The 27,737-nt window shown below is 43.0% G+C and overlaps 1 protein-coding gene across 1 annotated transcript in view; it reads left to right on the forward strand.

Moving 5' to 3' along the window:
* The first annotated feature begins 2,484 nt into the window (after positions 1-2,484).
* Positions 2,485-27,737, forward strand: part of LOC115469704 (U4/U6.U5 tri-snRNP-associated protein 2-like) — a 30,325-nt gene continuing 5,072 nt past the window's right edge. Inside the window, exons 1-3 of the mRNA XM_030202490.1 lie at positions 2,485-2,495; positions 3,186-3,321; positions 18,939-19,025. Of these exons, the coding sequence (XP_030058350.1) occupies positions 2,485-2,495; positions 3,186-3,321; positions 18,939-19,025 (234 nt within the window). The remainder of the gene's footprint in view (positions 2,496-3,185; positions 3,322-18,938; positions 19,026-27,737) is intronic.

A 27,737-nucleotide genomic window follows, 5' to 3' on the forward strand; every position in this document is an offset into this window, starting at 1 on the left:
GCCTGCAAATGTGTGGAAAATGTGGGATTAAAATATAATAAATAATAAAATAAATAAAAATCTTTACGCTGATTACTCCCAGATCTACCTCTCCACACCAGAAGTCTCAGCCGAAATCCAGGCCAAAGTATCAGCCTGCCTGTCTGACATTGCTGCCTGGATGTCTCGGTGTCATCTGAAACTAAACATGACCAAGACTGAGCTTCTTATCTTTCCCCCTAAACCAACCTCTCCTCTTCCCATATTCTCTATTTCTGTGGATAACACTCTCTTCTTTCCTGTCTCATCAGCTCGCAACCTTGGGGTCATATTTGACTCCTTCCTCTCCTTCTCTGCACATATTCAGCAGACTGCTAAACCTGTCATTCTTTCTTCTACTACTACTTACCATCAGCAAAATTCGCCCTTCCTTTCTGGGAACAATACCAGAACCCTCATCCACACTCTTATCACCTCTCGCTTAAGACTGTTACAACTTGCTTCTCATAGGTCTCCCACTTAGCCATCTCTCTCCTCTTCAATCTGTTCAAAATTCTGCTGCATGACTAATATTCCGTCAGTGTCGTTATGCTCATATTAGCCCTCTCATCAAGTCACTTCACTGGCTTCCTATCCATTTCCGCATACAGTTCAAACTCCTCTTATTGACTTATAAGTGCATTCACTCTGTAGCTCCTCAGTACCTCTCCACTCTCATCTCTCCCTATATTCCTCCCCGGGAACTCCGTTCACTGGGTAAATCTCTCTTATCTGCACCCTTCTTCTCTACTGCTAACTCCAGACTCCGTTCCTTTTATCTTGCTGCACCATATGCCTGGAATAGACTTCCTGAGCTGGTATGTCAAGCTCCATCTCTGGCCGTCTTCAAATCTAAGCTAAAGCCCACCCTTTTGATGCTGCTTTTAACTCCTAACCCTTATTCACTTGTTCAGAACCCTTATTTTAGGAGCTTAAGCTCAGGAGCTTAACCGAGATTGGATAGCAGAGCCGGGTAGTGGGAGGCGGGGCTGGAGGTTGGGAGGCGGGGATAGTGCTGGGCAGACTTATATGGTCTGTGCCAGAGCCGGTGGTGGGAGGCGGGGGATAGTACTGGGCAGACTTATACGGTCTGTGCCAGAGCCAGTGGTGGGAGGCGGGACTGGAGGTTGAGAGACAGGGATAGTGCTGGGCAGACTTATATGGTCTGTGCCAGAGCCGGTGGTGGGAGGCGGGGATAGTACTGGGCAGACTTATACGGTCTGTGCCAGAGCTGGTGGTTGGGAGGCGGGGCTGGTGGTTGGGAGGCAGGGATAGTGCTGGGCAGACTTATACGGTCTGTGCCCTGAAGAGCATAGGTACAAATCAAAGTAGGGTATACACAAAAAGTAGCACACATGAGTTGTCTTGTTGGGCAGATCTGGATGGACTGTGCAGGTCTTTTTCTGCCGTCATCTACTATGTTACTATGTTAATCATCCTCACTTTAATATTCCCTTATTTCTTGTTGTCCTGTTTGTTTGTCCTAAATAGATTGTAAGCTCTGTCGAGCAGGGACTGTGTCTTCATGTTCAAGTGTACAGCGCTGCATATGTCTAGTAGCGCTATAGAAATGATAAGCAGTAGTAGTAGTTTTCCAATGTGCAGAATGCACTGAAATAGAAACCAAATAAGCGTTATGTGCTGCTACGACCCAAGCAGAGAACGCAGATTCAGTGCAAGTTAAGGCAGACTGCTGGGGCTTGTGTGGCCTCATCTTCTGCCATATTAGAGAGAAGAGATGCTATAAATCCTGAGTGTAGTGAAATGGGTAAATGCAAATAGATTGTTTACTCTTCCAAAAAGTACAAAGACTAGGAGACCATGTCATGAAGTTACTAAGTAGTATATTTAAAACTAATTATAGAAAATATTTTCTCTATTGGGGTTATTAACCATATTTCTGAAGAGATTCACCCACAGCGGTTTTACAATAAGTATAGCTTGACATAAAACTTAGTTTTATTAATATACTAATAGCAAAATGACCAAATATACGTGTTAATACAATTAATGAGGTGAAATTGGAGACAGGTAAATTGAATCCTAATAGGAACATTATACATCATTGGGAATATATAGATTCAAACAGCCACAGTAGAGCATTCGCATACAAAAATAGGATAAATGTCAGCAGTGAACAAATGATACATCTTAACAGGCAGCATGGAGAAACATTCATATAACCATAGATACAAGAGCACAATAACGTTACGTACTTGAATAGATACACATTAGAACATTCAAATAACATAGATATGACACTCATAATGTTGGTACAATACGATGAAACGTGGAGGTGTGGTATGCTAAGATGAGAGCATTTGGGGAGAATGAGTGCCGCATTTACTCTAACGCATCAAAGCTTGCTACTATACAATATCACAGCATGTGGACGGACTGTTTAAGAGTGTTAATCTTTACAAGGGGATGTAGAGGAGGGGGAGGGTGGGAGGGGGTGAATGGGGTATGACTGTTGGGTAATGGAATGGGATAGGGTGGTGAGACTGGAGGATGATTCTGAGGGATTAGGATAGGAAGAGGGGGAAAAAATGGAAAATACAGTGTGGGGTGTGGACCATGCGGGTAAACATTGTTTAATTGATATGGAAGGTTCAGCTTGCGATTTCTGGGTCTTTAAGCATAATTGCAATTTGTAAGTTTAAAGTGCCTGCGAGCACACATTGATGCACTGTGTTTATAAAAAAAAAAAAAAAAAGAAACATATTAATAGACACCTTATTTTCCATTATTTTTCTCTTTTGTGTATTAACCTTTAAAGTACACTAACACAGTTACCACATTACTTCATCCTAAATTAAAAGTAAAATTCTTTTTTTCTACCTTTGTTGTCTTGCCATTTAATTTTGCTAATTGTGTTGGTCCCAGTCTCTGGTTACTGCTTTCCTAATTACTTTTAACTCTTTCCAAGGTCCTCCTATCTATTTGTCATTGTGGTGGGACAAGGCATAGCTTATCATGCCAGCTGGGACACAATGAGATTAATTATCATGCAACATTTTCTGGCTGGTCAGTTAAGTGGCTTCTTAGTTGTAACATGAGTATTACATGAAGGAGTTATGTAGCATTACTGTTTAACCCAACTTTCCAACAGTTTCAAGGGCTTCTGTCCACTGTTTTTTTTTTTTTCTTCCTCTTGTTCTCTGTAGAAATGTGGACCTGCGGGAGTACCTCTCCGAGGAAGCACAGAATATGCATAAACATACCACCTATGACCTAGTTGCCAACATAGTGCATGATGGGAAACCCAATGAGGGAGCCTATCGCATCCACGTACTGCACCATGTGAGTGAGTCGCTGTTATCTACCTGTATGCAACTTCTCAGTTGCACTGTGTCCTATTTCTTGAATTTATTTGATTACATTATTTACAAGGCTCACATACTACTGTTATTTTTGCAATTCTGTAACTTGAAGACGTGGACAAGCTTCAAATCACTGCATGCATTGTCACAGTAACAAGTTATAAATTAAAAAGTATTTTTCCTATAGATACTGAGGCAACTAAGCCATAGGAAGGGATAGGGAAATGGGACTTGCTATACCGCCTCGGTTTACATATATACAGGTACTTATTTTGTACCTGGGGCAATGGAGGGTTAAGTGACTTGCCCACAGTCACAAGGAACTGTAGTGGGAATCGAACCCAGTTCCTCAAGATCAAAGTCCGCTGCACTAACCACTAGGCTACTCCTCCACTCCAATGTGGTAAACCCAGTATGTACTATTGAGGAGGAGGAGGGCTTAAAAAACAGCATGTAGCATTCTGCTTAAATACAGCAGCTGTACAGAACAAAACCAATTTTTCACATCAATAAAGCCGGACAAAATCATTTCAGTAATTTATTTGGTTTTTCCTAATACCTTTTTCAGTAGTAGCTCAAGGTGAGTTACCTAGTTACCTGAATGTATTTCCCTGTCCCTGGAGGGCTCATATTCTAATTTTTGTACCTGAGGCAATGTAGGGCTAGATAATTTGCCTAAGATCATAAGGAGCAGCAGTGGGATTTGAGTGGGGCACCCTTGGATATCAAACCCAGTGCTGTAACCGCTAAGCTACTCCTCAGCAGATTGCTGATAGAGGTCTCGGCAGCCATTTTGAGATTGCAGCTAGCATGGGCAAGAATAACCCTTCCCCAAATGGCTGCTGCGACCTCTAGTGGCAGTCTTACGAGACTGCCACTTGCAGTAGCCATTTTGACAGCTGAGATTGCACAAGCAGAAGCAACCGGAGATTGCTCCTGTCCTGAGCCTGACTTTGCCTCTAGACCACTATGAATTGTAGGTTTGGGGGGGGGGGGGGGGGGGGGGTGAAGAGGAAGGGAGGAACTGGAGCCTGCTCCTGTTTGGGGAGGTGGAGGGGGGATGCTATTGGGACAGATTACAGTTTCAATTTTATTCAAAAATGCACCAGCGTTTATGACCAAAGCTGAATCATTTGGCCTCTAATTTATAATAAATGTCCCTTTTTCTCCCTTTAAAACTTTTGTAAAAAAACAGAATGTGCTAAATGATTTTGAAAGTAGCTTAATATTGTACTGAATTGTGTGTAAGTATGTGAGTACCCATATAAGACTAGGGATCTGTTCCTGTGCACCCTTATACTCATCTTCCTTCTCTTGAAGTTTTTATATCCCTCTTTCCAGTATTCTTTGCTCTGTACATCCTCGGCATACTTCATGCATTTTTCCTCCCCCAAAACCGTTGACCTTTTGAATACTAGATGGGGCTAGTCTGAGGCTAAAATCTGCATCAATAGTAGCATCCTCTGTGTTGAAGTGCATACTGGGGACTAAGCTGGCATGTGTCCTACCAGGCCTTCTGGTGGCCCTATCCTTCATGGTTTCCACATCTGAAGCCAGGCCTGGGAGCGGGCCAAAGCATATGCGCTGGCTTAGTCCCCAGCCTGCTTTTCAGCACAGAAGATAATCTTTCAGCTCACACTCAGTTGGTCCTTGGATTGGCCCAGTTTCTGTTCATAAATGGTTGTGATGTTTGTTGCTTAAAATCGATTAAACCAATTTTAACACTTGTTATAAGCATCAAACATATAAACGGCGAGTGACCGACTCACTCGCAAATGCGCAGTAGAGACTTCCCTCTCTGTCCCGCCCCCGCGTCAGTACGTGATGACGAGGGTGGGACAGAGAGGGAAATTGCGCCGCCGAGATTGATACCGCTCCCCCCCCCGCCCGAGGTCGTTGCTACCGTCCCCCCCCCCCCCCCCCCACCCGGCCCAGGCCCTCTCTCCGCTACTAAACTTACACATCCATTCACCAGAACGCAGCACGCACATCAGCTGAGCTGCCGTCAGCCTTCCTTCCCTGCCTGTGTCCCGCCCTCGCTGACGTTGCGTCACAGGAGGGCGGGACACAGGCAGAGAAGGAAGGGCCGACGGCAGCTTAGCTGATGTGCGTGCTGCGTTCTGGCGAATGGATGTGTAAGTTTAGTAGGAGAGAAGGCCCGGGCCGGGTGAAGGGATGGCGGCGACTCCGGGGGTGGGGGAACGGTAGCGGTGGCGACCTCGCGGGGAGGGAGGGAGGGGGAAGTAAAACCCCAATACCAGCCCGTTTTTACGGGCTCAATGGCTAGTCTATAGTATGAATTGCAGAGCAACTAATCACCATATTTGGTAAACAATAGCCCAGTGACTGCGTTCACCTAATATAACAATTATCTGCGCTCGTATGACATGGGGTACATTTGGAACTACAGACCCAGCTGGGTTCTTTCTGCTGGCAGTTTCCAAGAAACACTGCCAATATGTGAAATATATTATTTATTAGGGGAAAAAGAAAGCCAACCACAAACAATAAATTCCTATAGAATAATATATATTTATTTTCTTTTTCTTACATTTGTACCCCACGCTTTCCCCACTCATGGCAGGCTCAATGCGGCTTACATGGGGCAATGGATGGTTAAGTGACTTGCCCAGAGTCACAAGGAGCTGCCTGGGCCTGAAGTGGGAATTGAACTCGGTTCCCCAGGACCAAAGTCCACCACCCTAACCACTAGGCCACTCTTCCACACACATATATATATTTTGTGTAATTCTCTGTGAGATATATATATATATATATATATATATATATATATATATATATATCCTATATAATAATTCTCACCTCCAACATTCTGAGGCTACCTGGAACTGTGGATCATGTTGGAGTAGATAATAGTGATGTCACACAACCCACACCAGATTGGACAGTAGAAGGGAGAGGGGCGGAGCCACGATACAGGGAGCAGTGAATCAGCACAACACGGGGAATGCACAGCAGCAGGAACAGAAGCCTCTCTCACACAGTCACTCTCTCAAACATACACACTCAGAGGAAACCTTGCTAGCGCCCGTTTCCTTTCAAACAGAAACGGGCCTTTTTTTTACTAATATATCACAGAGAATTACACAAAATAGATATCTGCATATGAATACATATATCTGTCAGTGCTGAGAAATATACCTGAGGACCAATCAGCCCCTGAATCCAAGCCAGCCTTTGGCAACAAGCAGTACAAGTCTGAACTCCCCACTGTAGAAGTAAAGCCAAAATTTTACCCTGAGATTTGATCTCTGGATAGATGAAAGCTCCTCTCAGCTACAGTTTTTTGAGACAATGAGCTGATCTGTAAAGAGAGAACCTTATTGCTTCCTTAGCCCAGGCAGCCAGAAGTAGCACCTGTAAGCAGCCGAAGTTATTAGCTTGATCCGAAGTTATCCACTCGATCTGTCTATTCGCTCCTGTACCTCTCCAAGTAGCAGTCATTTACCGACCCCCCTGCTAAATCCCCCTCTTCCTTTCTCACTGACTTTGATGCCTGGCTCTCCTTCTTTCTTGAACCTTCATCTCCTTCCCTCATTCTTGGGGATTTTAACTTTCATGTTAATGACCCCCTCTAACTCTTATACTTCTCAATTTCTTGCCTTAACATCCTCCTTCAATCTTCAACTGTGCTCCACCGCCCCTACTCACCAGGATGGCAACTGTCTTGATCTTGTACTCTTCTCCAACTGGTCACCCTCCAATTTCCTTGCCTCCACTCTTCCCCTATCTGATCATCATCTTTTAACCTTCACACTTCGACACCCTCCTCCTCAGTCCCGTCCTATTCTAACCAACTCATTTAGGAATGTTCAGGCTATTAACTCTTCTACCCTCCAGCGTCTCAATCTTTTCTCTATTGCTATGTCGACCAAGTCCGTCAATGAGGCTGTCTCTTATAATACTGTTCTGTCATCTGCTCTGGACACTCTTGCTCCTCCTGTGCCTCGTCATGTAAAACGTACCAAACCCCAGCCTTGGCTGACCCCTACTATCCACTACCTATGCGCTTGTGCCCACTCTGCTGAACAACTTTGGCTTAAATCTTGTGCCCTTGCTGACTTCACACACTTCAAATTCTTGCTGACCCTCCTTCCAACCTGCTCTCCAACTTGCCAAACAGGATTATTATATCCAATGACTAACTCTATTGGTTCGAAACCCTCGAATCTCTTTGCCACGCTAAACGCTCTCCTCAAAGTGCCTTCCCCTCCAACTCCCCCTTCACTTTCTCCCCAGACTTTGGCTGATTACTTTCACGATAAGGTTCACAAGATTAACTTGAATTCCTAACCAGCCCTCCACCCCCTCTTCCCTTAGTCCACTCTCTCAACCCTCTTACCCCTGCCTCCTTTTCTTCCTTTTACGAAATTACTGAAGAAGAAACTTTACTTCTTCTTTCATCCTCAAAACTAACCACCTGCCCCAGTGACCCTATCCCCACTCATCTACTCAACACTATCTCTCCTGCTGTCACCCCCTTTCATCTGTCATATCCTCAGTCTGTCACTTTCCACTGCGACTGTCCCTGATGCATTCAAACATGCCGTAGTCACCCCACTCCTCAAAAAACCTTCTCTGGATCCTACCTCTCCTTCCAACTATCACCCCATCTCCCTCCTCCCAAATCCAAGATACTAGAGCGTGCTGTTCACCGTCGCTGCCTTGACTTCTTTCTACTCAACCTATTCGCGACCCACTCCAATCTGGCTTTTGCCCCCTTCATTCAACTGAAACAGCACTTGCTAAAGTCTCAATGATCTATTCCTGGCTAAATCCAAAGGGCTCTATTCTATCCTTATTATCCTTCTCGATATTTCTGCTGCTTTTGACACTGTTGATCACAGCCTACTCCTTGGTACGCTGTCCTCACTTGGATTTCACAACTCTGCTCTTTCCTGGTTTTCTTCTTCTCTGTCAGCGTACTTTTAGTGTATACTCTGGTGGATCCTCCTCTTCCTCTATCCCGCTCTCAGTGGGTGTACCTCAGGGATCCGTCCTAGGACCTCTTCTGTTCTCCATCTATACTTCCTCCCTTGGTGCTCTGATCTCATCCCACGGCTTTCAGTATCACCTTTACGCTGATGACGCCAAGATCTACCTCTCCACACCCTCCCTACCCATTTTCAAATCTCTGCTTAAAACTCACCTCTTCAATGCTGCTTTCGGCACCTAACCTTTTGTGAATTATAGTATTCCCTATCAGACGGACTCTATACTCTATACTTGTTTTTAGATTGTAAGCTCCTTGAGCAGGGACTGTCTTTCTATGTTAAATTGTACAGCGCTGCGTAACCCTGGTAGCGCTTTAGAAATGTCAAGTAGTAGTAGAAATCCAGGCCAAGATATCTACCTGCCTGACATTGCTGCCTGGATGTCTCACCGCCACCTGAAGCTCAATATGTCCAAAACTGAGCTCCTTATCTTCCCACCTAAACCAATCTCTCCCCTTCCCCCTATCTCTCTATTTCTGTCGGCAACGCGCTCATTCTTCGTCTCATCTGCTCGTAACCTTGGGGTCATCTTCGACTCCTCCCTCTCCTTCTCTGCACATATTCAGCAGATTGCTAAAACCTGTCATTTCTTCCTCTATAATATCGCCAAAATTCGCCCTCTCCTTTCTGAGCACGCTACCAGAACCCTCATCCACACTCTCATCACCTCTTGCTTGGACTACTGTAACTTGCTTCTCACAGGTCTTCCACTCAGCCATCTCTCTCCTCTTCAATCTGTTCAAAATTCTGCTGCACGATTAATATTTCGCCAAAATCACTATCAGCCCTCTTCTGAAGTCACTTCACTGGCTCCCGTTTCCGTATACAGTTCAAACTTCTCTTATTGACCTATAAGTGCATTCACTCTGCTGCACCTCACTACCTCTCCACCCTCATCTCTCCCTACACTCCTTCCCAGGAACTCCGTTCACTAGGCAAATCTCTCCTAATTGCACCCTTCTCCTCCATCGCTAACTCCAGACTCCGTTCCTTTTATCTCGCCGCACTTTATGCCTGGAATAGACTTCCTGAGCCATTACGTCAAGCCCCTTCCCTGGTCGCTTTCAAATCCGGGCTAAAGGCCCATCTGTTTGATGCTGCTTTTGATTCCTAACTTGTCACCTACTCTTAACCCTTACCTTGTCTTCCTTTCTTTAATAGTTCCCTTTTCCCTATGTGTCCTATCTGTCTGTCCTACCCTCTTCCCCCTATTTCTCCTGTCTGTCTGTCTGTCCTGATTTAGATGGTAAGCTCTTTTGAGCAGGGACTGTCTTTTCTTTATGTTCAACTAGTAAAAAAGGCCCGTTTCCGAAACCAATGAAACGGGCGCTAGCATGTGTTTTTTTTTGTGTGTGTGTGTATGTGTCAGAGTTATTTTGTGTGTGAGGGTGCGGTGTGTGTGCAGGTTGTTGATGTGTGTCTTTTTTTGTTTTGTTTTTTGCTTGGGGGTTGGGGGATGTGCTGTGCTGGCAAAGTGGGTTGGATTGGTGTGTGGCTTAGAGGGTGTGTTTCTGTTGTATTGTGTGTGTGTGGTTTTGTCTGTCAAGGAGGTTTGTGGAGGGGGGTCTTTCTGTTGGTGAAATGTAAATGTGGTTGTAGGGGGGGGTCAGCCTTTGTTGAGTGTTTTTTTTTTCCATGTTTTTTTTTTTTTTTGTGTTGTGCTGAGGCAGCAGTGTTGTTTTAGATGGACGGAAGGTAGAGGAGCACGTTTTTTGTCTGTCGGTATTTTTTGGCCGTTTCAGGGCTGCTGTAGGGGAATGCTGGAAGAGAAATGTGCTGTTGGAAGCAGTGCCATCTTTTTCCATTGGGCTGGGGTTCTGGGCATCCTGGAGGTGGGTGACGGCTTGCCTGAGGACGGGGATGGTTGTTTTAAGTTGGCGGAAGGGAGAAGAGCACGGTCTCGGGCCGTCGGGGGGTGATCCGGTATGTTTGGTCCATTTCAGGCCGGCTGCAGGGGAATGCTGGAACATTTATGGGCTGCAGGAATCAGCGCCGTCTTTTTCCGGGTGCTCGGGGAATCCCCGAGGTGGGAGACAGGTTGCCTGAGGCTGGGGATGGTTGGGCACGTTCTTGGCTGCTTCGGCAAAAGAGGAAGGGGGTGGGGAGTTACCTGCAGCCACCTGAGAAACCATGTATTCTTTGTTTGTTTTGTATTATTAGTTTGCATTTCTGTTGAAGAAAGAGTGGATGCCTTTTGAATGATGGAGGTGGTGCGTTGGTGTGCGGTTGTTTCGTTAGTTTGGCAGCCAGTCTCCAGCGATTCCTAGGCAGGGAAGGAGTACTCCTCCCCCTTCCTTGGTCGCTGTTTGCTGCTGGCTGGGTCGCGGGTAATCCTTCCAGCTGGGCCGCAGCTTGTCCTGTTCGCCCACGTCCCAGATGGTGACGGGCACGTTGTTTTCCTGCTCCTCTGACTCCATGTCAAGCGATCCCAAATATAGTCTGTGCTATAGGCCCTCTGGCACTCTTCAGTACTGGTATTAGGCATTTAAAAATTTCTCCCCCCCCCCCCCCCCCCGGTCTATTTTGCACATACCCACAGCAGGAATATTCTTCTCTTGTTCCAGCGGTGGTTCTGTGCTCTCCGTGCTGCACAGATAATGAGCCATTCTGCTGGGGAATGCTCCTCCCTTATTGTCACGTAGTTTCCTCTGATTGGTCCGTCTTACGTTGCCTAGTGTTGCCTGGGAACGGTGTTGTGATGGTCCTTTGTGTTTCAGAATGTTGAGGGTGTTTTTTCTGATTGGTCCGTCATGCGAGGGCGGGGCAGAGAGACATGGTCAGTGTTGTGGCTTCACCACCATGAATCCATGAACCCTTCAGTGAGTGACTGAGTGACTTCAGAACGTTGTCTTCAGAATGTTGAGGGTGAGTTTTATTATAGTAGATTGTAAAGCACTGCGCACATCTGGTAGCGCTATAGAAATGATTTGTAGTAGTAGTAGTAGTAGTTTACTTCCCTGCCACAGGAGAATTTAAAGAGGCTAGTTCTTTGGCACAATGAGACATGCTGCTGCTCTAGTTCAGTGCCAGAATCATATTTTTTTGTCTAGCAAAGGGTCTGAGCAGAACTGTGTCCATAGTTCTCAGGTGATTCTTTTGAACCAATCAGGCTGTGTATTCTTGGTGTCAGAATGATGGATCCAGTCAGCTAAGACAAAGTCCAATGTTGATCCAGACACTCTCCCTCAGCCTGTGGCGCCTAGCCAAAGGGGCCCACAAATGGTATGCATACTTGGGGATAATAAATCTGTCCAGCAAACTGCTTCAGCCCCCTGAGATGAAGTGCAGATGTTACCTGTGCTTCCAGTGTCCTTGGTCAGTCAGCACTGTCCATGGAGTGATAGAGAAACAAGAAATGTCCAAACAGCCATCTTACTCTTTTTTACACAGATAATGCAGGTTCAGGCCCGTATATGGACGTAGGCCTCAGTTGCACAAAAGGTGACACACCGGAGATGGGTTGAAGGGAGCATAGGGACAGGGACACAGAGGGGCAATACTGATCACAGGGGGAGGGATAAAGGTTCCAGAGGGCAGATGCTGAATATGGGGGAGGAAAGGGACAAGGGCACAGAGGGCAGATGCTGGACAGGACATATAGAGATGCAGAGGGAAGATGCATGGTGGACATGGAGAGAGAAGAAATGTCAAAAAGACAGGACCCTGCAAAGATAGGAAAAAAACTGAGAAAAGCCGAAGTAGAACACTGGGACCAAAACAAATGTAAAAATAAAATCCTCAGACAACAAAGGTAGAAAAAGTTATTTTATTCTGAATATATTAATTGGACTGTGTTGGCCTTTGGACATGTACATCTCTGATATCTTGTATTTCATTTTCTATTTTTCTAGTATCGCTGTACATGTTGAGTCTGACTTATTGAGATTTCTAGTTCTTTTTTTTTTTATTTTTAATTTCAAAATATAATTGATAATCTTATCAAGCCTAAGCTTGTACAGAAAGGTATACATTTGATAATAATAAATGAAAGAAAATTATGTATAACTACACTCAAGTCCTCAAATCTGGATCCAAGATTATCAATAGTGGAGCTGCTATCAAGAAAATGATAGAAACCTGTCTAAGATCAATGCATGCCAGTAGACATTAACATTCTCTTAACCCCAAAGAGCATTTGGTTACAAGGAATTCTGTAAGCTGTGATGGCTCAAAAAAAACATATTTTACTGATTGGTACTGGACTATACATTTACATGGGTACCGAAGATGAAAAGTAGCCCCAATCTGAAGAACTCCTAACTTAAGCAGTAAAAACTGCCTACGTCTTTTCTGAGTCTCTTTAGATACATCTGGAAATATTGATATTTTAAGACCTATGAACTCTTTATTTCTGTTCTTAAAGAACATTTTCATGATCCATACTTTATCCAAAGTTAACGCAACAGTTGCCAATAAAGTAGAAGGAACTGCCAAGTCAGTGTCAGAAGACTCTAGGATCGCTGAAACATCCAAAGGAGGGTTCAGCTTGATTAGCGGACAATTGTGCTTCTGTTGGATTATTTGGTAGATAGTATACTTGGGAGAAAGGGGGAATAGCATCTTCTTTAAGTCCAAATATTTCCTTTAAGTATCTGTTCAACATTTCTCTGGGTGTAATCGAAGGCACCCTGGGAAAATTCAAAAATCTTAAATTGTTTGATCTCAGCGAATTTTCCAAGGACTCAATCTTCTTCCACATATTCATATTATCTTTTATCATTGTTGTTTGAGTTTCTTGAGATTTTTCAACATTTTTCTCCTGAGTCTCAACTTTCGCTGCAATTTTTTTTACTTCATTGTTTATTATTTCCACTTCCTCTTCTGATTTTTTTTGTTCTGGTCTCGAGCCTGAATTTGAGGGCATAAAACCTTACCCAGGTTAACTATTAAGGCCCAGAGATTATCCAGAGTTACTACAGCTAGTTTTTCTTCTAAAAATTGTGGAAAATTTAAAGTCTGTACCTTATCAGTAGAAATGTTATCGTCAAGCTTTCTTTTCACTTGCATTCAAACGGTCTCCTGCTGCTTCCTCCAGGGCAAGTTCTAAATTAGAGGAGTTTAACACTCCTTTGTTCTCCAGTTGTTCTTCCCGGACCCCTGGTCTCTCCACTTCGGCTTCACCTCCCTGTCGCCAAACAAGAGATTCCACTGGAGAACTAGCACACTGGGGCTGTGGGGGAGGAGCTCTTTGAACAGGGCTTAGGGTAACATCAAGCACAGGCGACGTCAGGTCTCCACACTGCTTGATCGTCGCAAGCGTGCCACCTCCCGTTCTTTCAGTCACCTTTGGTCTCTGTAAAAAAGACTCTGTTGGACCCGGCACTGAAGCTGAGGGCCAGCTCGGGGTCCCCACAGCAGCCGACCTTCCTCTTTGCTTCGGCATTTCGAAAAGAAATGATAGCTACACGGAAGACCGCGACAGGATCAGTCCGCCATCTTGGACCCACCCGACCATCTGTCCGATTTCCAGTTCAATTTTTTGCCTTCATATCTCTATTATAGATCTGTGGTCCCTTGTTTTCATATTTTTTGAGGGTCTGTGTTTTTGATTGGGGTGTGGTAGTCTGCTAGCATGTAGTTTCTGTGTAGAGATTTTGTAGCAGTCCCATTCTGTTTTTTTCACCATTCATTCATTTATTCAGGATAATACTGCCTTAACTGACAGGGCAGAGCTGTTAATACAATTAATTAAAAGCAAAAGAAAAGAACTACAATAAAAGAAAAGTAGCACAACCAAGAAACAACAGTATAAACAATCACTCTCTCTCCCACTACTACTACTACTTAACATTTCTAAAGCACTACCAGGGTCACACAGCGCTGTGCAATTTAACAAGGAAGGACAGTCCCTGCTCAAAGGAGTTTACAATCTAAAGGACAAAGTATGCAGTCAATCAAATTGGGGCAGTCTAGGTTTCCTGAATAGAGGTAAATGGTTATGTGCCAAAAGCTACATTGAAGAGGTGGGCTTTGAGCAAGGATTTGAAGATGGGCAGGGAGGGGGCTTGGCATTAGTACCCCATCTTGCCATCACTCATCAATGTAAACCTGCTGGAACAACCATGTCTTCAACCCTGACTGTGTTGTCATGTTAATACCAGTGTTTTAGGACCTGGTGTAATATTTACAGTGCTATTTTTTCACACCTAAGGTTGTTGCTCTTTGAGTCCTGGGAGTTAGCGCTGTTAATAGTATGGTAAGGTTCCAACTCTGTTTTTGTACTAGTTTATGCATAGTGTTTTGCAGTAGGGGGATTATATGTTGGCCTTACTGAGGTAATATCAAAACTTTAATATAGTTTGTTTGTTATAACATGAGACGGGGCTTTAGACATTTTGCAGTAACTGATGTGTAAGAAGAGCCTGTTGATCTTGCAACTCCCAATGGGTAAGGTAATGGGTCATCTCATGAGACAGCAAAATCAACAAGCGGAGCAGTGGCCTAGTGGTTAGGATGGTGAACTTTGGTCCTGAGGAACTGAGTTCGATTCCCGGCACAGGCACCTCCTTGTGACTCTGGGCAAGTCACTTAACCCTCCATTGCCTGCCGCATTGAGCCTGCCATGAGTGGGAAAGCGCGGGGTACAAATGTAACAAAAATAAAAATAAAATAAACAAGCTCACAGAAGGAGAGACAAGGAGAGATGTGAGAGAGAAAGAGAGGGCAGACTGGCTGCAGGTCTGCAGACCTGTGTTTTTTCAATCAGTTTTAACTCAGTCTATTCTGGGACCTTCCCTCTGTTGCACTGAAACACTACAAAATTAGGATGTGAGAAATATTACAGTATGTTGGTAGATGCAGAAAAGGGAATACCCTCATAAGTACATAAGTACATAAGTAGTGCCATACTGGGAAAGACCAAAGGTCCATCTAGCCCAGCATCCTGTCACCGACAGTGGCCAATCCAGGTCAAGGGCACCTGGCACGCTCCCCAAACGTAAAAACATTCCAGACAAGTTATACCTAAAAATGAGGAATTTTTCCAGTCCATTTAATAGCGGTCTATGGACTTGTCCTTTAGGAATCTATCTAACCCCTTTTTAAACTCCGTCAAGCTAACCGCCCGTACCACGTTCTCCGGCAATGAATTCCAGAGTCTAATTACACGTTGGGTGAAGAAAAATTTTCTCCGATTCGTTTTAAATTTACCACACTGTAGCTTCAACTCATGCCCTCTAGTCCTAGTATTTTTGGATAGCGTGAACAGTCGCTTCACATCCACCCGATCCATTCCACTCATTATTTTATACACTTCTATCATATCTCCCCTCAGCCGTCTCTTCTCCAAGCTGAAAAGCCCTAGCCTTCTCAGCCTCTCTTCATAGGAAAGTCGTCCCATCCCCACTATCATTTTCGTCGCCCTTCGCTGTACCTTTTCCAATTCTACTATATCTTTTTTGAGATACGGAGACCAGTACTGAACACAATACTCCAGGTGCGGTCGCACCATGGAGCGATACAACGGCATTATAACATCCGCACACCTGGACTCCATACCCTTCCTAATAACACCCAACATTCTATTCGCTTTCCTAGCCGCAGCAGCACACTGAGCAGAAGGTTTCAGCGTATCATCGACGACGACACCCAGATCCCTTTCTTGATCCGTAACTCCTAACGCGGAACCTTGCAAGACGTAGCTATAATTCGGGTTCCTCTTACCCACATGCATCACTTTGCACTTGTCAACATTGAACTTCATCTGCCACTTGCACGCCCATTCTCCCAGTCTCACAAGGTCCTCCTGTAATCGTTCACATTCCTCCTGCGACTTGACGACCCTGAATAATTTTGTGTCATCGGCGAATTTAATTACCTCACTAGTTATTCCCATCTCTAGGTCATTTATAAATACATTAAAAAGCAACGGACCCAGCACAGACCCCTGCGGGACCCCACTAACTACCCTCCTCCACTGAGAATACTGGCCACGCAATCCTACTCTCTGCTTCCTATCTTTCAACCAGTTCTTAATCCATAATAATACCCTACCTCCGATTCCATGACTCTGCAATTTCTTCAGGAGTCTTTCGTGCGGCACTTTGTCAAACGCCTTCTGAAAATCCAGATATACAATATCAACCGGCTCCCCATTGTCCACATGTTTGCTTACCCCCTCAAAAAAATGCATTAGATTGGTGAGGCAAGACTTCCCTTCACTAAATCCGTGCTGACTTTGTCTCATCAGTCCATGTTTTTGTATATGCTCTGCAATTTTATTCTTAACAAAAATGTCGGCTAACAAAAATGTCTCTTCCAGAACTTCTTCCTTTTTGTTTCATTGTGCTTATGTGAAACCAACTTCTCTCATCAAATAGTTCTCAAATATAAAGTGAGAAACCACTTCAGTCCAGAAAGTGACCTGATTGTGGAAATCAGTACCTTGAAACAGAGATTCAGAATTCTTATTTCATTCAAAAAGCCCGGATCTCCCATTAAAACTGTTAAAGCAAGCGTGTGCCTATATTTCACCACATTTTTAAGACAGTCCGCATTTTTAGTTTGTGGCTGTGGTTGCATTTCTTGCATGTTCAGTTACTACTGTGTCATTACTACTATGTGCTATTTATTTTTAAATTTTCATTTGGTATGTGCATAGAATGATGCCTTGGTTAATTGGAGCCTGTTTATTTAAAAACAACTCCCCCCCTCCCCCCCCCCCCCCAAAAAAAAAGTACTTTACGAAAGTGGAGAACTTGCCCATAGTGATCAATCAGATTTCTTCTTTCATTTTCCCAGAAAAAAGATGAAAATTGGTCACTATGAATAACTTTTGTGGAGAACTTTTTTCCTGTTTTTGTGACTAGGCCCCTTCTAGGGGCTCCTTTTACAAAATGGCACTATCAGTTAGTGTGCACTGAATGCGAAGAAGCCCATGGGAATTGAATGGGCTTCTTTGCATTCAGCGTGCCACTTTGTAAAAGGAGCCCTAAGTTTCATGTCCATTTTTACACAGTTTGTAAGAAAAGCACACGACTGTCGATGGGCCAAACAGTTTGTATATGAGATCATGCCACCTGTGTAGTGGTTTAAATGCCAGTTGCAGTGACCTGTATTTGTTATGTATGTTGCCTAGTTAGTTGTTTAACAATAATGTTCATTTCAAAATCTCTGCTGCTTAGGGGTACGTGGTTGAAATTTGTTTGACTTAGGGGGTTAGTTGTTAGTTTTTTTTTATCAATAATGTTCATTTCAAAATCTCTGCTGCTTGGGGGTATGTGGTTGAAATTTGTTTGACTTAGGGGGTACTTGACTTGAAGTTGGGAAACACTGGTGTAGCCCATGTACCCTGTGGCTCTCCTTATAAAAGCCTGTGCCTTGTTAGTGGTTTGGGGCGGTAAAAGGCTTTGCTCCTGCACCCATGATAAATTGGTGAATCATTTGTGTTACTGGGGACCCCCATCCCCGTGTCATTCTCTAGGCTACCCTGCTGCTCTCCAGATAACATTCACTCCATGTTGCCTGGCACTGTGTGGATAGTGCTGAAGCAGCCTATAAATATATTTAGCAGTTTTATATGGATAATACTGCTGAATATGCATGGAGAGCCATATTTTCGATTCTTGTTTCCACTTAAAGATTAAGAGCCCTTTGAATATTGGGCCCTTAATCTTTAAGTGGAAACAAGAATCGAAAATATGAACAAATATAGGAGTGTATCTGGGAAAGCTGCACTGAGGGCTGAAGAATCCTGGGTTTGTGCATTGCATGGGACTGCAGTCCCTGAATACTTTTAATAAAAAGTGTTTTTTTTTTCTTTCTCTCTCTTTAAGAAGGTGTTGGTTATATTTCTTTTCACTGTGTACTAACTGGAAGGCAAGGTTTTTTTTTTTTTATTTATTTTGTAGAACTTCTGACATAAAGGCTAATAAAAGTAACAACAAAAGAATCTGTGATATTTTTTATTAGATAACTTAATACATTTTTTGACTAGCTTTAGGGAGCTAAAACACCCTGTGCTCAGAACTTTTATGTCTGTACATTCAAGAAGATTAACACAACTACATTACTTAATCTGTAGAGTTTTTGAGTCGGCAGAGTTGAAATGCTGCAGTATGACCTCTCACTATGCCAGCAGGGGTTGTGACTCTGCTTTCTAGCTCTAGTTTTGTCTAATCCTGATTACTTTGCATGTAATATTGCAGCACATCACTATGGGAAGGCTTTTAATTACACTTTCTTATGTTATACTTAATTAGGTGTTAAAATCTGAAATGCAGTAACACTTTCTTATGGAGTCCTTTAGATGCCTTCTGTAGCATTCCTGCTTTATACAGCTGTGTTTTGTCCTTGCTGAGATGACATTGTCTGAACTAGTTTTTAGGACATTGTAAAATGAGAGATCAGTTTTGTCCTAACCAGTCCCACCCGATGCGAGTCTTGTGTGGTATGTTCCATTTAAGCAGTAAAGGGGAGTCCTAGCACTCAGCAGGTGTGGTCTATACAATTCATGCTGCTTTATCCTTTTTGTATCAGTGATTCCAGGTGCCCGCAGCCCCAATTTTATGGGGACACAAGTCATTGTATTCAGTTTTTGCCTCCTTAGATAAAATGTATTTTTTTTTCTTGTGGATTTTGATAGGGCACTGGTAAATGGTACGAATTGCAGGACCTGCAGGTGACCGATATCTTGCCCCAGATGATCACCCTGTCCGAAGCATACATTCAGGTAAGCAACAGGGAAAACTAACTTAGTAGGTTACAAACTTGACTACAGGAGGAGACACTGAGCTGTAAGTATGAGAAGATAAAGACACACATCTTTCCAATCCTCCTTTGACTGTTAAAGAAGGGCACTGATAGTACTTGAAGGGGGGGGGGGGGGGGGCTTGACCGGCACCAGGAAGAACTATGTTGAGGATGCCTGTTTGGAACTGGGGATGACTTAATGTGGTAGGTTGAAGTGGAAAGGGGGTCTCAGTTGATGTGGGCTACTAATTCAGTTGGAGATTCTGACTCTTGATGCTATAGCAGTATTGGCCCAATCACTGTGCCCTTCTTAGCTAACAGGGGAGAGACGTGAGATTAGTGTGGGAATAAAGCTGCTGTCAAAATACCAGCTTTATCACCTTTCTGTTTTGGGCCTTTCCTGTCTAAAGCTTGCAAAAAATAAATGTGAATGATATGAATTGTGGTTGGAGGCAGCAGCTTTGTGAACAGCAGTGCCAGGCTGATACAGAGGAAATTTTTATGTGCAGCTAACTGAAAAGTCTAGTGCTAAGCTTTTGAGTTCATGCTCTTCTTCTCTTTCCAACCTCCATGCCTGGCCCATTCTCCTACTCCCTAGGTCAGCTTGACTTGAGGTTGCTGGTAAAGTAGCCCTGGTGCGAGAACCAGGGTTAGCTCTTACAGGGACACCTAGTAGCCAGTAAAAAAAAGGAGTATTGAAGGTCAGGACCGAGGCAGGCTAAAAGTTTTGGATGTCTCACCTGAAGGCAGGGTAGTTTATTATATATCTGGTGAACTTTTTTCTTCTGTACCCGGTCAGGATATGAAGGCCATATTACCTTCTTCAAATTTACTCTTGTTGTGCTCCCCTGCTCTGTTGGCCTTATTCCTGATTTACCTATGGTTTTGTATTCCAGAGAGCTGTTAATGTTCAGATTTCCTTTTGGAAATAAGCTATGTTTTTTTGGGACAAGTTTAACTCCACCCCCTCTGTTTTTTTTATTTCCTACATTCCACCCTTATCTATTATATTGTACTGTAAATTGGATATATTAGGGAGGTGCCTGACCTTGAGTTCAGTAGCTCCATAGTGAGTGGGAGCAAGTTTGTAATGGCTTCAATAAAGTATGGAAAGATGGACTGCTGATGTCACTGACCTGATGGCAGCATAGCTGGTCAGCACTGACCCATCAAAATAAATAAATTTGCTAATCCCCCACTATTGAGAAGTTCAGCTTCTAAGAGTGAGGTATCGTTGTGGACAAATCCCCCCCCCCCCCCCCCCCCCCCCCCCCCCACACACACACAGTCAGGTGATGGCATCCAAGATGAAGATCTAAAGATGGCGGACCTGAAGGAGTTTGCATATGTGGGGAATACTTCAGTGACAGGCCCAAAGGGAAAAGGTGATCTTGGAGCCACAGTCACAGGGCAAGTAAGCACACGGCAGACTTATGTGGTGATTCAGAAGTCAAGGAGATGAGAGATACAGCAACTTGAGGGGAGCTCAGGCAATGGTTTTGTAGAGCTCAAAGAGACAATTGTTAGTATCAAAAGTGAGCACCAGTTGATGGGCAGTAAAATTGTGGTCAGACTTGAATGAGGTGTGCTTCAAGAGTTGAGGAGATACAGGCTAAAGTGGAAGAACAGGATGTACAGGTGCATCAGTTGCAGCAATGCAGAGATGAGCTAGAAACTGACTAGGTGGAGTAGACTAACAAGCTGGAGGACCTCAAGAATAATTTGAAATGGTGCAGTTTGCTGTTCCGTGAGATACTGGAGGAAAAGGAGTTCAAGAACTATAGTGAAGCAGTGTGTGGTATTTGTACTGCCATATTAAAGATAAATGAGCAGCACTGTTCCCTCTTAAGCTGTGGGGTCCTCCAACTGCAGTGCTGCTGGTAGGGGGTGGTGCTTCAATATTGTGTTTTCAATCTCTAGGGACAGACCTGGAGTCCTGCAGAACTTGCCTGTCCCTCACTGTTGAAAATTTGATAGTGAAACAGCACCTCCCTCTGGCAGGACTGTAAGTGGAGGACTCCCGCTCAGCTTAGAGGGAACAGTGCTGAGCAGACCCTAGCAGAATCAATCTAGAGACATTGTGATGTGTTCCTTAGAGTACGCATAGTGGCAGAGAATGTTCTAGGCATCCTAAAGGGGGGGGGGGGTAAGCTGGGAGGGCCATAAGCTACAAGTATTGTTGATTCGTACCCAGTTACACTATGGAGGAGAAGGTAGTTCACAGAAGCAACCAGAGATTGAGAGAACAGAATCAAGCAGTATAGATGGCTCTTTTCCTTCAGTCTGGAGATATACAACAGCACCTCCGCACCTCTTTTACAGTTAAAATGCTTAATGAGGCCTACAAGCAGCTTCAGTCCATGGGCTACAAGAATCTTCCATTATAGTTGTTACAGATGAAGATTATCAGCTAAATTGGGGAGTCTATGGTTGGAGTGGGTGTACAAAGGAGGCAGATGGTTGCAACAGTGCTCCAAAGAGACTATTCCACTGGCATTGCACCAGAGGAGCGCAGAGTTGGTGCGAGAGACTAGACTTGGGGCTCAAGCCAAGAATGGCATGGGGGTGCAGGGGGCTCAAAATAACAGGCTGGGGAGATTGGAATGTGACTAGATATGACGGAGTGTACAAGTGGAGATGGAATGATTGAGTGTTTGGGGGAGCAGATGGGTATGTGGCAACTGGAGGATGAGGGCGGAGGGTAGGAGAACTTGACTGTGATGGGTATTGGGTTCTGGGTTAAAGGCTTGTAGATAGAGAGGGGACAGGCTGAAAGTGGGGAGGAAGAGGTGAAGGGCAACAAAGGAATTTCAATGGGAAATGGTATTGCACTGAAGAAGTAGTAGCTTATCACTAATAGGAGATAAGCATAATGGGAGCTGAGCTTAAATTGATCACCCTCAGTATGAAGGGGTTAAACATATAAAGAGGCAACTTATTCATTTATTTTATTTATTTGTTGCATTTGTTTCCCACATTTTCCCACCTTTTTGCAGGCTCAATGTGGCTTACATATATTATGTTTAAGGAGGCTACTCACTCAGAGCCCAGAACTGAACACTTTGTTACAGCACAAAGATTATCCCACAGTCTTTTTAGTGTCTATTCAAGTGACAAGGAAAAGGGGGTTGGTGTCAGGATATTGATCTCCAAAACAGTAAAAAAAAATTATTACAGTATAGTAAGTTCACAAGTAGGGCAGTTCCTGTGGGCAAAATTGTGATGGAAAGTCAAAAAGTATACACAGCTCTGAATTCCAGTGGGGAACCTTCTTTGACACTTTGTTAGAGAAAGTTTTGGAATTCAAGGAGGGCACTCTAGTGGGGGAGGATTTCAATTAAACAATGGACCCTAGGAAGGCCATATCTGCTGGGAAAGGCAGTAATAATCAGAGGCTCAAGCTAAAACATTTTTTGAATGCTCGGCATTTTGAGCATTCCAGTGCATGGGTCTTTACATTTTAACTCATGTGCATGACAGCTATAGTGCAGAAGGGCCCCTAATATAGCAGTTGGGGGCCAGGAATTAGTAACATCACATGGTCAGACTATGCACCCATATAAGTAGAGGCGTTGATAAGGCTGCAAATTCTGGGGCTTATTATTGGTGATTAAAATAAGGCACTAGTACAACAGTATGAGTTTTCTCCTAAAATATTTGCACTTTAGTGATGCAGAAGGAGCACAAGCATCCGCCATAGGCAATAATTATTTGGAAAGGATTTTGAAGGTGGTAATGAGGGGAGAAGCTTATAGTTTAATGCTTCTCAAAAGAGGAAGAAGAGAGAAACTGAAGAGGAGTGGTTGCAGACAACAGTAAACAAGTTAGGGGGTCCAAAAGCATCCTAAAGCAGCAAGAGGTGTCCAGTGCCAGAATTGGATAAAATCCATCATCTGTATAGATTATGCCAGACTTAATGAGTATGGGGACAAAGCTAGTCAATTAATTGTACATCAGTTGAAACTGCAGGAGTGAGTGAAGGAAGAATGCACTCCACATAAGGGGAGCAGATGGGCAGGAGAGCCTTAATAGTACCGAGAGCCTTACACTCTAGAGGGTAGTTCTTGTGGATCATACCATCCTGTATCCTTATCACATATAGGGAAGCTTGTATAGCAGGATGAAGCTGGTTTTATAGAAAGTCAAAAAAAGAGCTGCCCTGAAATATTACTGTCTATGGCTGCGGGAAAGTTCTTTGATTGAGTCTAATAGCCTTTCATGTTTCAAATGCTGAAAGCAGTGGGGCTGGGGGAGAGAGTGATCCAAATAGGAAAGGAGGTGTGGTGGTCCCTGAATGATTTTCAGAGGATTGTGTTCATGAGGAGCTGGCTTAAACTAAAGGTGGACAAAGCAATGGGACCGGATGGCTTACATCTGAGGTTACTGAAGGAATTTATGAAAGTTCTGGTGGCTCAGCTCCGAGGATTGGAGAAGGGCAGATGTGGTCCGTCTCCACAAAAACGGAAGTAAAGAAGAGGTTGGGAACTACAGACCGGTAAGTCTGACTTATGCGGTGAGTAAATGAATGGAAACACTTTTAAAACAGAATAAGATTTTTGGAATCTAGTGGATTACAGGATCTGAGGCAACAGGGTTTCACTCGAGGCAGGTCTTGTCAGACAGATTTGATTGATTTCTTTGACTGGGTGACCAGAGAGTTGGATTGAGGAGAGAGTGCTAGATGTCTATTTAGATTTTAGCAAAGTCTTTGACATGGCTCTGCAAAGACAACTAATAAATAAACTGAGTGTCCTGAAGTGACTTACTGAGTTAGGAACTGGTTGAGTGGAAGGCAACAGAGGGTAGTGGTAAATGGAGCTCACTCTGAGGAAAAGGATGTTACCAGTGGTGTGCCACAAGGGCCGGTTCTTTTTAACATTTTTATAAGAGATATTGCTGAATGGTTGTCTGGTAAGGTTTGTCTTTTTGTGGATGATGCCAAAATCTGCAATAGAGTAGACACCCCAGATGATGTGGATAACATGAGGAAGGATCTAGCGAAGCTTGAATGGTTCGGAAAGCAGCTAAGATATAAGGCAAAAAAATGTAGGGTCATGCATTTGGGCTGCAAAAACCCAAGGGAACGGTACAGTTTATGGGATGAAGAACATTTGTGCAGGAAAGAGGAGCAGGACTTGGGTGTGATCAGATGTGATGATCTTAAGGTGGTCAAACAGGTTGAAAAGATGACGGCAAAGGTGCTTGGATGCATTTGGAGAGGAATGGCCAGTAGGAGGTGATGATGCCCCTGTATAAAACTCTGGTGAGACCTCATTTAGAATATTGTGTACAATTCTGGAGACCACACCTTCAAAAAGATATAAACAGGATAGAGTCGATCCAGAGGGTGGCTACTAAAATGGTCAGTGGTCTTCGTCATAAAGCGTATTGGGACAGACTTAAAGATCTCAATATGTATACTTTGGATGAAAGGTGGGAGAGGGGAGATGTGATAGAAATGTATAAATACCTACGTGGCATAAATGCACAGGAGGTGAGTCTCTTTCAATTGAAAGGATGCTCTGGAACGAAGGGAATAGGATTAAGATGAAAGGAGACAGACTCAGAAGTAGCCTGAGGAACTACTTCACAGAAAGGGTGGTGAATTCGTGGAACTGCCTTCCAGTGGAAATGGTGGAGACGAAAAGTGTATCTGAATTTAAGAAAGCTTGGGACAAGTACATAGGATCTCTAAGGGAGTGAAAGGGAGAGTAGAGGGCATGGATGGGCAGACTAGATAGGCCATATGGTCTTTATCTGCCTTAATTTTTTAAAATGTTTCTATAATAAACTGCTCTGCCAACTCTCCTTTTGCTCTGCTCTTTAAAATTAATGGGGACTATTCCCACACCTTTGAGTTGGTAGAGGGGCACTTGGCAGGAGTGTCCTTTTGTCACTTGAGCTATTTGCATTAGTTATGGAGCTATCTTCAATTGTCTAGAGTGCACTAAACATATATCAAAAAACTAATGAATGCACTCTTGCTATACACTCTGTGAGAAATTGCACAATACTGATATATATCATATACTTTATAAACTAGCCTCAATAGCCCAGGGAACCATTAATTAGGACTCCACTGAATTGGCCTGTATCATGGGCTCCTCCTCCTTTCCGAAAAAACATCCACAAGTAACAAAAAACTCCCTACATAAGGAAGAAAAAGATCTTGTGAATAAAAAACGGATGGAGGGGTATTTTAATGATCTACTTCAAATATCAATGTGACTATAAGTGCATTATATCACAGAGAGTATTGAATGGAAGTAAAGAAAAAGTATGTATGATCACTTCGCAGTCCTCTTAAGGCTATATACTGAAGCAATATTCAAACAGAGAACCTTCATTCATTCATTCATTGCTTGATTAGAATCTTTTTTTCATGTTGAAATAAACCACTTATCTTAAGACCTGGGAATATTGTCACTTCTATCCATCAGAGACAATCCATCCAAAGTAATTGTAACCGGTTCTCAACTCTAGTTTAAATCCTTCAGTCCCATATAGTTCCGGTTGCGAAGTGAAATACTCAAACGTGGGAGCTGCTAGAGCAGTAAAATCTGCTCAGCCATGATGTCTTCTTAATTTTCTCGACAGCAAGGGACCCCACTGTTTCGCGTTCTTCGTCAGGAGAAATATACAAAAACAATTAAATGTATTTCTTTTCTATCCATCGCGAACCTCGGTTCAGAACATGGCGGCTATTAATATAGAACGCCAACATTAGTAGCTCCACCCAGTGGGAGTTCCGTGATTATTTCAAACAACCAATCACTGAACTAGCCTACTTATATCCTATTGTCCAATCACTTCTGTTGAAAGATTTAAAGTGATACAATCTTCATTAAGGAAGGTTAATATAAATTTTGTTATACTGTATAGTTTGAAATTGCTTTAGAAAAAGTCTTAAATGTCCATGAGGAATTGTCACTCTTTATGATTGTTAACAAGTTACAATAAAGAATATATATACACACATGTATGGAAAAAAATTTTTTCTCTTCGGATGATAATATATTCTGAGAATACACCTTTTTAACATTAAAAAAATGCTTCCCATTCCATCGGTCCGTTTAAACCTTCTGGATAAACAGTTTGCAAATAATAAATCCATTTCTGCTCCTTTTGATGTAAAACACGAGAAACATCCCCTCTTCTGTTGTTATTTATTAGTTGCTCAATAATTAGACAACGTAGCTGTTCAAATTTATGATTCCTTTCTATACAATGTTTAGCCAGAGGCATATATGTTTTGCCCGATTGAATCGCATGCTTGTGTTCCGAAAGTCTGATTTTAAACATGCGTTTAGTCTGCCCTATATACCGTAAGCCACATGGACATGTAATCATATAGACTACTGCTTTTGAAATACATGAAGTCACTCCTTTTAGATATACCCAATTTTGTTTAATTCTATCCCAAAATTTGTTTGTTTCCTCCATAACTGAACACATAATGCATTCTCCGCATTTCTTATGACCACGTGTGTCATTATCATTCTGCCAAACCTTTGTTCTAACATCAGGATGGCATAGAACCTCTGCTAAATTTGCACGTCTGGAATATGATATCATACATTTTTGTTTAGCAAACATTTGATGGGTGGATAGTATTTTCCAGTTCTTATATATAATATTAGCCACCCTGGGTGCCATAGATGTATACTGCATGATGCAAACCGCTTTTTGATCTTTTGCAGTTTGATGTTCCTGAGATTTGGGTTCTAATAAATATTCTCGATGATTGTACAAAGCCCTTTTATAAGCTTGTTTCACAATTTTACTAGGATACCCTCTTTCCATGAGTTTATCTTTCAATCGGACAGCTGAATCTTTGTATTTCCGTGAATTATCACAGATACGTCTATATCGTAAAAATTGTGCAAATGGGAGATTATTCCTAATATGAATTGGATGCATACTGTCATAAGATAGTAATGAATTACGGTCGGTTGGTTTAGTAAAGACATCAGTTTCAAACTTATCTCTATTTATATTGATCTTTACATCTAGAAAGCTAATTTCATTTTTATGAACCGTGTGTTGAAATTTAATCGTAGGGTGGCATGCATTCAAATCAATCAGAAATAAATCCAACATTTCTAGAGAAGAACCCCATAAAATGAAAACATCGTCGATAAATCTCCACCAGCATTTAGCATGTTTGTACCGAGGAAGCTTATATATAACCTCTTCTTCCAAATGTGCCATAAATAGATTAGCAACTGCAGGAGCAAAAGCTGCTCCCATGGCAATTCCAGATAGTTGCAAAAACAGTTCTCCATTAAACAAAAAATAGTTGTTAAATAAGGACAACTTCAACAACTTCAATAAAAAATCTGTAGGAACAGTCACTGGTTTAGGACGTTGTTCCAAAATCAGTTCAATGACACTTAGTGCCTCTTGTTGGGGTATCGCGGTATAAAGAGATTGAACATCCAATGTAACTAGAATTACTGTGCTGGGTTGAACTGATAAATTTTCTAATTTTGTTAAAAAATGAGTCGTGTCTTTGATGTAAGATTTGGTATTAATCACTAAAGGAGCTAAGAAACCATCTATATATTTGCAAGATCTTTCTAATAGGGAGTCTCGAGCTGACACTATGGGTCTACCTGGGGGATCAATGAGAGTCTTATGAATTTTAGGGAGAAGATAGAAAATAGGGATTTTGGCTTTCTTATGATTTAAA

Source organism: Microcaecilia unicolor, chromosome 4 (genome assembly GCF_901765095.1).
Source record: "Microcaecilia unicolor chromosome 4, aMicUni1.1, whole genome shotgun sequence".
In the NCBI taxonomy this organism is placed as follows: Eukaryota; Metazoa; Chordata; class Amphibia; order Gymnophiona; family Siphonopidae; genus Microcaecilia; species Microcaecilia unicolor.